The 10,441-nt window shown below is 47.2% G+C and overlaps 2 protein-coding genes across 2 annotated transcripts in view; one reads left to right on the top strand and one right to left on the bottom strand.

Moving 5' to 3' along the window:
- Positions 1-10,441, top strand: part of LOC124483458 (lectin L6-like) — a 504,761-nt gene that overhangs the window by 392,967 nt on the left and 101,353 nt on the right. The gene's annotated exons all lie outside the window — the stretch shown is intronic.
- On the bottom strand, positions 2,356-9,642 carry odad3 (outer dynein arm docking complex subunit 3). The gene is made up of 14 exons (XM_047043919.1): positions 9,408-9,642; positions 8,881-9,002; positions 8,688-8,765; positions 8,332-8,514; positions 8,161-8,196; positions 7,897-7,998; positions 7,571-7,696; positions 6,919-7,041; positions 6,467-6,613; positions 6,047-6,207; positions 4,980-5,136; positions 4,238-4,387; positions 3,444-3,528; positions 2,356-3,177 (listed from the first exon to the last, which is right to left on the bottom strand). The coding sequence occupies exons 1-14, from the start codon at positions 9,484-9,486 to the stop codon at positions 3,047-3,049; spliced, it is 1,680 nt and encodes a 559-aa protein (XP_046899875.1). The 5' UTR covers positions 9,487-9,642; the 3' UTR covers positions 2,356-3,046.

Genomic DNA, 10,441 nt, shown 5'->3' with positions numbered 1-10,441 from the left:
AATAGTCGAGGCCAAGAAAAGGAGTTAGCGCAAAGATTTTCTTCTTAGTGAGAGGTATGACGTACTGTGTATGTCACCAACATTGACGACGTGTATTTTTCCTTACCTATTTAACATTTCTGGATTATTGTCTGGCCAGTCCTCTTCTACACATTTGTATATGTAACAAAGTCGTTACCTGAGCAGGCACATGCTTATTGTCTTGACATTTGAGTTACACCTTATAAGTTAGTTATGAGACATATTTTGGGAGGAAGTGTGTTTACAGCGATGTAGGAACGCGAGATTTGCTCAATTGGAGGCAGGTGCGTCGCGTGCGTGCATAATTGAATGCCTGCGCATTCGGAACATTCTCTCTCTCTCTTTCTCGTTTGTTCGTGCACCTGTATTGAATGTTGCAGGTTTAACTATCTGTGCGTGCATTTAAGGTTGTGTGTGGGGGGGGGGGGGGGGGGGGTTCCCAGGGGGACGAGCAACTTATTAAAGATGCTTTTCATAGTAGAGTCTCTCTCTCTCTCTCTCTCTCTCTCTCTCTCTCTCTCTCTCTCTCTCTCTCTCTCTCTCTCTCTCTCTCTCTCTCTCTCTCTCTCTCTCTCTCTCTCTCTCTCTCTCTCTCTCTCTCTCGTTTTGCAGTCCATTCAACACAGCGTGTAATGGTCGTTTTCTGAGAATATACATAAAAGGTTATGTGAGTATTGTATACATTTCTTTTTTTAAATGTGTGGTCGACAGAAAAAAATAGAGAGACTATACCCTTGTAAAACCAGCCAGCACACAGAAATGAGGTTAAATGGTTTGTGCTGTGCTAGAGGAACAATTATAAAGTAAACACTCCCCCACACTCCACGCACTCAGTGCACAAGAGTGCCCTTGCTTTGAGCCACCTGTAGCTGATTGTAGGCCCAAGTGTCTTTGTGTTTTTATTCCTATGTGCGTCACTGCATTAAAAGACTATCTTTAAAACAAACACACTCATTCACCACCCCCTCTCACTATGCAGACGAAATGCTGCTTGGAATAATTGTTGAGGAATACAAACTTGGAGGTCTTTTACATGACTTGCAACCTTCAGATATATCCGTTCTTTAGTCCACCTACATTGTGGTTTTGTCTGTTTGCTTAGTTTTGAATTTACAGTAGGCCGAAACGTCAGGTTGCAATGATTGCCCTGTAGATGACATAACAACCACACACACACACACATAGGCACAAAAAACACACTGAACAGTGCAAAGCACATGTAATCTCCTTCCTATGGTTTAGTGTCCCTTGACTGTCTAAAATACACGGACCACCTTATATTCATGCAGCCATGGCTGCTGCTAGCGTGTGAGAGACAGCTGTCATACCAGCATCTTGGACTCAGTAACCTGAGACAGTATTTATTGTCAGTCAAGAGGATGGACAAGACACTTGACAGTCATAATGGTCTTAAATGAGTAAATGCAAAAACATCCGAGTACTACTAAACAATGTGCTTTGTTCTTTAATGGGGTACATAGATGAGGGTATTGATACAACCTAATTTCTCTTGTAGAAAAACATAAATGGATGTAAATGCAAGAGACGAACTGAAAAACAGCTCTTCCCACACTGTCTTGGCTTGCATACATTTTTGGGGGGTGGGAACTTTTGATATGGTTTAAAAAAAAATAGTAAAAAAAGAAAAATAGTAAAAAAAATAAAAAAAACGACAGCGAGCTTTACAGCGTGGTGTGGTTAACACGTTGGTTAGCATTGTGTATGTAGCTTATTGCCCTCATGAGTTTGTTGCAATTTAACAGTGTCAACCACAGAACGTTCTCAATGCACATGAAAAGAGCATCGAACGATCCAAATGTCCATGACAAAGAAGTGTGTCATCCATAAACCCACTGGCTCCACAAAGCCTATCACGTCACAATGAACCATGGCTGTGTGCGTGTGGGTCAAATGACCCAACCATTCAAAGTAGAGTTTCGATCACAGAGACAACAGGATAGCCATACCTTTGGGTCGGGAGATCTGCTCCTCCCTCCCTGACGATCTAAAGGCTTGGGTACATGATATCTTACTGTAATGTACTGTGTTCCAGTATTTTTAAAGGCTTGGGTACATGATATCTTACTGTAATGTACTGTGTTCCAGTATGACACCGGTGATTGAGGGTGGGGTTTACTGTGTTGACCGGTTAGATCATTTTTGCAATGGCAGGTTTCTAAAAGTATCAGATGTCCTGTAAATGTCAGATCAAATGTCACCATGGAAAGTGTCACCATTTAAAGCACACAATATGAAACAATAAATGTACGAAAGGGCGAGGGTTTATGTTGCTGGCTGTAGGGTAGAGAGGGGGAGAGGGACAGAGAGGGGAGAGATAGGAGAGAGATAGGAGAGAGATAGGAGAGAGATAGAGTCACGGAGGGAGAAAAATGTGTTGAGCCAACAGGACAGGGAAAAAGAACATTTCTGTTGTCAAAACACAGTCATTCATGGATTGTGGCTTGAGAGGAATATGTGACTTCATTTTTTGGGTACAAAAGACATACATAAATACATTCTCCTTCACTGACAAATGTTTGTACATAAGGAACAATTGTATTTCTAAAAAAGAAAGGTGTGTTTTTATTATAATTACTACTGTTGTTACAAATTGAGTCTAATAACGGAATCAAATCACTACTTGTAGAAGCTTGACATAAAACTATATTAGGTGAGAATTGCTAGATCTATAGTATATGCCAGCACAAGATTATGTATCTCATCCCAAGATCCTAGGAGTATATTCCAAAAATCGAAACTATTTACTTATTTGTCAGCGAGTAAATAATACATTGTCATTCGTAAATGAAAAAAAAAAAATGGGACCAGTGAGACCGCATGCTCAATTTGAACCTTCAGCGAGTCATTGTGTTCCATCTAGCACGTAAGTATACACTCCTAGACCATGCTATACTACACTACATGCTATGCTCCTGCACACACAAACACTTCAGCCCCCTACACTGGCCTCCAGACTGGCCTCGAGGCTGGCCTCCAGACCGGCCTCTAGACCGGCCTCCCTGGATCAGTGTTTCCCCTTCTTCTTCTTGGTCCGGGTCTTTCTCTTGGTCTTGGAGTCAATGATGAGCTGAGACTGGCGCTTGAGCGCGGCGCGGGTGATGATGTCACCCTCGTCGTCGCCGCTCTCCTCCTCTTCTGGGGGGAGAGGAAGAGGGGAGGAGAGAGGGTGAAACGCTGTGGAAACGACTTAGTGCTCTTATCCAGAGCGATTTACAGTAAGTACAGGGACATTTCCCCGAGGCAAGTAGGGTGAAGTGCCTTGCCCAAGGACACAACATCATTGGGCATGGCCGGGAATCGAACTGGCAACCTTCAGATTACTAGCCCGATTCCCTAACCGCTCAGCCACCTGACTCCCTGTTGTTTGTGTCCGTGTGTGTGTGTGTCCGATGTCTTCTCACCGTCGTATGGATCCTGTTTCTGGTCCTGGGGCAGCTTGATGCGTGTGTTGTACTGTGGCAGCTTTCCCTCAATGCTGGCATGGAACTGTTCACACACACACACACACACACACCATCAAGCAATTGTGTTAAAAGCCAGACAAGGCAGGACATGAACAATGTACCACAATGGGAATTAAAAGTGACAACAACACACACTCACACACACACACACAAGCCATCGCCGACAATTTTCATCCCCGACAGGTTGTATAGCACCTTCCAATTAGATAAAAGCGGTATATGTTTAACCCCCATGAGCAAATGACAGTGACCAATGACATCACGACCGTCCTTTCCTCGGTGCACTTGAACACTGTGTTCTCAAACAGGGCTTTGGAAGGCCAGTCGCAGGCTGATATTTATGCTGGTCAAACACTTCAAAGTGGCTGTAATGGTTGTGTTTCTATCCCCGACAGATAAGCAGATATGCTATCCTAGCACCAGTGGTTAGGCTTGCCATGTGCTCCATTCTGGGTCGTTGCTGTGAACGTGACCTAACGGTACCTGTACCTGTTTTCATTGAATCTGGTTTTCATCAAAATGGATGCGTGAATGGGATGGGGTTTGTATTTCTTCTTGACTATAAAGTTGCAACCTTATATAGTTTGAATGCAAAGAAGCAGAAGAAAATCAGGAGCCGAACAGGATTCCGGATGATCCCTGGCCACCATTTTGGATTTGTGTGTCACCTTGCCTAGTCTCTCTCTCCCGCCTTGCCCCCCCCCCCTTGCCCCCTCCCTCCCTCCCCTCACCTCCTCCTCCTCCATCTCCTTCATGACCTGGACCAGGTCCTTGCCCTGCAGCTCGTCCTGCAGCATCAGCAGCTTCCTCTCCGTCCGGGCCAGCAGCTCCACCACCTCCTCCTCACCGCCAGGGGACGGAGGAGGGGCCGCGCTCGCGTCCTGGAGACGGGAGTTCGACGGGTTTGGGTGTGTGTGTGTGGGGGTTGTGATTGGAGTGTGCGCATGGGTGTTACAAGTGTGTGTGTGTGCGGAGGGGTGAAAGAAAGAAAACTTTGTTAGCATATGTTGACTGACTGTCACAATTACTGTATGTCACAGGTTCTGAAAGACAAAGAAAAGGACAGCGCTAGGGATGGAGGGACGGGGAGAGAGAGAGAGAGAGAGGGACAGAGAGAGGAGAGACAGAGGGGCCATGACAAGGCCTGAGAGAGAGAGAGAGAGAGAGAGAGAGAGAGAGAGAGAGAGAGAGAGAGAGAGGGAGAGAGGGACAGAGAGAGGGAGACAGAGGGGCCATGACAAGGCCTGAGAGAGAGAGAGAGAGAGAGAGGGACAGAGAGAGGGAGACAGAGGGGCCATGACAAGGCCTGAGAGAGAGAGAGAGAGAGAGAGAGAGAGAGAGAGAGAGAGAGAGGAGGGAGAGAAAGAGAGAGAGAGACAGGCCGACAAAGAGAGAGAGGGGCCGAGAGAGAGAGGTCCACGCTGGCGGGGGGGGGGGGGGGGGAGGGGGGGGGGGGGGGAGTTGGCCTCGTACCAGCTGGACGTGCTGCAGCTTGTCGGCGAGGTGCTCCACGCCGGCGCGCACCGTGCCGAGGGTGCGGGTCAGCCAGTCCAGACGCTCCCTGGCCGCCTCGCACCTCTGCTGCTCCGCCAGGAGGTGGCGCTCGCGCTCCTCCAGCACCTGCTGACGGCTGGACGGGGCAGGACAGAGAAGAAGAGGGTCAGCCAGGGGCCGGCTCAGTGGCTAGCGATGCTAACGTTAACAGTGTGACACTAACAGTCTGACCTGAGGGATCGCTAATGCTACGACATCGGTGGTAAAAGGTTGCTAACTTGCTAAGGTTACGATTGAATCAAATCAAAATGTATTTGTATAGCCCTTTTGACAAGCAACGTCACAGAGGGCTTCACATACGCCCATAGAACTGCCCCTCAACCAACCTAAACCCTCAAGGAAAATTTCACAGAAAAACTCACTAGAGGAGAAAAATGAAAGAAACCTTGGGAGGAGCAATTCAGTGAGAGATCCCCTCCTCCAGAGACGGTTCAAAAAGATCATACCCATTTCAATTAGTCGTGCTGCTAGCTACTGTTTAAAAGGCTCAAGACGCACTTGATCCGGGAAGACAACGGCACTTAGGAATGCTTGGCTGGACCTGATGTTAGTTTCCTCCAGGATCACAATGACTCTTATTGAGAGACTTGTTGCTCTTGTAGGTTAGTTATAACGAAGTGAACTCTTGAACTCTTGTACTCGCTGTGAAATATTTTACTGTTGATTGTTCTTCTACAGGTACAGTCTTGCACTTTTTGGGGTTCATGTTGTTTTAATTTGTAACTCGTATAACTGCATGCTCTTATGGGTCTTCCCTTTTGGCACTTGTTTAGTTTTTCACAATGTATGCTTCATGTTTTGGCTGCTTGCAATGTTTAGGACTACCTTGTTGTTCCGATCAGTGACCTATGCTCTTTTATAAAGCTCTCTCTTGGAAATCGCTTTGGATAAAAGCGTCTGCTAAATGCCTAAATGGAATGTAAATGTTTAGCTGCTAGCAGTGACTTTTCCCCTCGAACTTGACCTGTACACCCCTGACCCCTCACCTGGAGAGTTTGGCCTCCCCAGAGTACTTCATGGTCTGGAAGTGTTCCTGCAGGCGGTCTCTCTCCTCCTTCAGACGCTGCAGCGTTCTCTCGTTCTCCTCTTTCAGGTTCTCCAGGTGCTTCTGGGTGTCTCCCTGGGAGGTGAAACGCTCCACTATGTCCTGCATGCACACACACACCCGTCAAATGTGCAAAGACGTACACGCATAATATGAAAACACGCCTGAATACCTGAATGGACAATCATTTGCCATACAGGTATTCAAGCTCTCTCTCTCTCTCTCTCTCTCTCTCTCTCCGTATGTCTCTCTGTATGTCTCTCTCTCCCTCTCTCTCTCGCTGTCTGTATGTCTTTCTCTCTATCTCTCTCCGTATGTCTCTCTGTATGTCTCTCTCTCTCTCTCTCTGCGTGTACAGTACCCGTGTGTCGGTGACTCCCGTGGCCTCCTTGATGCGTCGGAAGGCCTCCTCGAAGGTGGAGATGGCCCTCTCCTCCTCCCCCACCCCGGTGACACTGCGCTGGGTCTCGCTGCTCAGCTCGTCTGGCTGCATGCCCGGCCGCTGGGCCTGGGCAGGAGGGAACACACACACACAAGGAATGTTGGAGATTTGCGTGGTTAAAGAAAAAATGTGGTTCTACGTATTTAAGTTGCCTTTGATGAAACACAAGGATTAGTTGTCATCCCATATTGGTTTCATGGTAGTGATCTTGTGTTACAGATTTTTACAACTTACTGGAACACTATTTTCCTTATTTTTATAACTCACTCTCAGTCAAATGATTTGTATTTGTAGCGCAGCTCTGATGACATCTCGGTGTTTGACACTGTGCTACAGGGGAGGGCCAAATGGGCCATCCCAGTGTCACTCACCCGTCTCTCCACCCTCTCGGCCTGGGCCTTGCGCTCCTCCGCCTGCTTCTTGTAGCTGGTGAGGATGCTCTCTCTCTCCTTCCTCTCCCGGTACACCAGCTCCTCCTGGCGCAGCAGCTCAGCCTGGATCGAGAGGGAGGGAGGGAGGGAGGGGGGGAGGGGGGGGAGGGAGGGAGGGGGGGAGGGAGGGAGGGGGGAGGCAGGGAGGGAGGGAGGGACGGAGGGACGGAGGGCAGAGGAAGAGAGAGTTGTGGAGGAGTGAAGGAACAGACAGAGAGAGGGAGGGAGAGGAAGAATGAGAAAAAGATAAGGGGGAGGGGGGGAGAGAGAGAGAGAGAGAGAGAGAGAGAGAGAGAGAGAGAGAGAGAGAGAGAGAGAGAGAGGAGAGAGAGAGAGAGAGAGAGAGAGAGAGAGAGAGAGAGAGAGAGAGAGAGAGAGAGGAAGGCAGAGAGGAAGGGAAGGAGAAATACAGGGAGAAGGAAGGAGTGAGGGAGAGAAAGAAAGAAAGGGACAAGAAGGTGAGAAAAAAAAATCTAAATACTCAGTGTAATCACAAGGATGATGGAAATCAAATTAAAAAACAAGAGGGATCCAAATACGGCCGCGCCCTCCGACCCTGGCCCAGTCAGAGAGGATGGTCGTGGACGGTCACCTTGGCCGTGTCCTTGGACAGGTGGGCGTCGCTGTTCATGACCTGTAGGTCCCGCAGCTCCTGTCTCTGGGTCAGGATCTCAGCTTCCAGCCGGTCCAGCTGGGACTGGAAGGTCAAGCTCTCCTCCTGCACGAGACGCCAACGATGAACACGGCAACTCGCTACCGTCTTAAGAAAGCCAACTTAATAGTCTACACAACGTGTTAATCCATACGTGACCAGATATCTTCAATCGGGCCACCTCAAACGAGGTCTTTAAAAGGCATAGAATCGGCGATTTCAGTTTGACCTCTGGGTCCTGAATGCAGTCAGTGAGGATGGCTCACCTGCAGGTGGGCTTTGAGCTTCAAGTAGCCCCTCATGATGTGTTCTGCCTCCTGACACTTGAGCTGGGCTTTCTCCAGACGGTTCTCCAGCACCCGCAAGTTCTGGAAGACGAAGCGCACACGCACGCACGCACACAGAGAGATCCACAGGCACACACACACACACGTTGACCATTGGTAGGCTTTGATAAGTGAAATACGGGGCTGTGTTGGCATGAGGCTGCCTGGCATCAGGGGCTGTGGGGAGTGAGGTCGGAGCGTAACCTTTTGGGGATGCTCCTCGCCAGCCTCCCCTTCACTCTGCAGAAGAGGGCGACACATCAAACCCACATACAGTGTGTGTGAGTGTGTGTGTGTGTGTCTCAGTCTGTCTGTCCAGTACATCTACCTCTATCGGATATGTTTGACTAATCTCTCTCTTTGTCTCTCCTCTACCTTGGCCTCCTCCTCTTGTCTCTGCGCGTCGGGTTGCGGCCCTCTGCTGCTCTCTAGCTTTATGCTCTGGTACTGCAGCTGCAGCCCCTCCAGGCGCCGGCGGCAGGTCTGGGTGGTGTGTTTGAGGGCGTTGAGGCGTTTCCTCTTGTCGCAAACCTTCTGGTCGAGCACAGTGAGAGCTGTCTGGGGTATGCCACGGGATGAGAGAGATAAGACTAGTTAAGAGAGACCGAGTGTGTGTGTGCGTGTGTGTGCGTGTGTGTGTGTGTGTGAGAGAGAGAGAGAGAGAGAGAGAGAGAGAGAGAGAGAGAGAGAGAGAGAGAGAGAGAGAGAGAGAGAGAGATGGGATATTATACCTTCCCCGACATATTCCGGAAGGCAGCTGTTTCCATGCCTCTACTCTGAAAAGCATCTTTAATCACTTGCTCGTCCCCCTGGGGATGAAAAGCAACAACCTTAGATGGACACACAGATAAACCTGCAACATAAAACAAGCTGCCACTTTCACCCCCTCACTGTGGTGCCGCTCGTGATTCAATGGTCACTCACAGCAAGAGTGTCTGCCAACTTCTTATGAAGTCTTTTGTTTTCCTGCCTCAGTTGCAGAATGGACTCTCTGTTCTTCTTGATCGTGGACTGGGAACTCTCGTAGTATGCGCTTCTGTCTCCCTCTAGTGGACGACATTAACCGGTACATTATTCAAATTGCTAGAGGGTGGAATCATTTAGTTGACATAATTTACACAACTTTTTTATTGATTATTATACGAGATCTTTTTCGAGAAACCGGGCGTGCAGTTTGTCAGCCATCTTGTTAGCACAGGGGTCAACGTAAACTATCGCCATTCAATCTTTGCGTACTGACTGTACTGTAGCACTAAGACAACGTTTTTGAATGCTATTTAACTCGCCTGCCAATCATGAAGTTCAAGCTTGAGGCGCAATTGTTATGCAGCCTAACTGACTACAGTAAACATTGAAATCATTCCCTCTGAAATCAAGCATAGACTACTACTGTAGTACGCTGCTACTGTACTGTAAAGTTCTTTACTAACACACCACTAGTTGAAACTCACCAAGCAATTGAATTTTCCTTTGTAGCTCCAATATTTGATCATGGAGAGGCGGTTTTATGGCTTCAGCGCTGAACGGCATTTTCACGGAGAACTTGTACAGTATTTAACACAGCAATAATATTCAGTAAGAAATTGCACACAATTTACTTCGAAGAGACAGTGAGGTCTTGCTAGAAACGAAAACACGGATTGGCCCCTTTGGTGTTGCCTAGCAACCAGTACACTTTCACCAGGTCGAGGCTGGAGAAACAACAGTTTTCAGGTTACCAAAGTTGTTAGTTTACAAGCAGGGCTAAATAAACGCTGGCAGTAGTCATAAAAGGATGAAAAGGAAGGTCGAGGAGTCGAGGAATACAAGATTTTTGGAAATATGTTTACATAAAACACTGGAATTGTTTTGTGTAGATCCCTCATGGAACAATAGGCCTAGTCTAGGCCGTGGTCATTCCTGTCCTTTTACTGAAATAATTAATGTTATAAGGCTAAATGAGGATGATACAAGGCCTAATATAAATAAGCTTAACTTCTGAGACACCAAGTTACTCTCTCCAATGAGACAAAATCAATTTAGGCAATAGCTGCCAACACTGTAAAAATGTAATTACAGTTTAATTAGGAATAGCCTACCACAAACAGTTACCAAGTAGAAAATGGGATAGGCTAGTTACAATGTTTTTTATTTTATGAAGCTAGACTATGTATTTTTGGAGCCCAGTGTCCTGTGTAGAAACGTTGTAACATTGTAACACCCTGTGGATATATTGAAAATTGCCTCTCTCACACAAACACACGACTAACACATTTTAATAGTTTTAATAGCCTATTACACACAAATGTCAAATTTGTCAAAAATAATACTGTAAGCAATGGATTGGTTTAGTTGCCCTTTGGTAAGGATTAGTTATTGAAACAACATAGAACGTTTAGAGCATTTTGAAGAGGCTATTCCATCAGAAAATCCTTTATTCTGAAATTACCGGTGTCCATCCCATCCACAAGATGGGACTTTTCTCTCTCTCCAAAGCCAAAAACAT

This window comes from Hypomesus transpacificus, chromosome 21 (genome assembly GCF_021917145.1).
Source record: "Hypomesus transpacificus isolate Combined female chromosome 21, fHypTra1, whole genome shotgun sequence".
In the NCBI taxonomy this organism is placed as follows: domain Eukaryota; kingdom Metazoa; phylum Chordata; class Actinopteri; order Osmeriformes; family Osmeridae; genus Hypomesus; species Hypomesus transpacificus.
The sequence above is the reverse complement of the archived record's forward strand: the minus strand, read 5'-3'. Positions and strand labels throughout refer to the sequence as shown.

Excerpts from the sequence above, each read along its gene's own strand:
- odad3 (XM_047043919.1), bottom strand. The coding sequence starts at position 9,486 with ATGCCGTTCAGCGCTGAAGCCATAAAACCGCCTCTCCATGATCAAATA. Across the intron at positions 7,697-7,896 it reads AGCTCAAAGCCCACCTGCAG|GAGGAGAGCTTGACCTTCCA; the intron begins GTGAGCCATCCT and ends CGTCTCGTGCAG. Across the intron at positions 4,388-4,979 it reads AGCTGCAGCACGTCCAGCTG|GACGCGAGCGCGGCCCCTCC; the intron begins GTACGAGGCCAA and ends TCCCGTCTCCAG.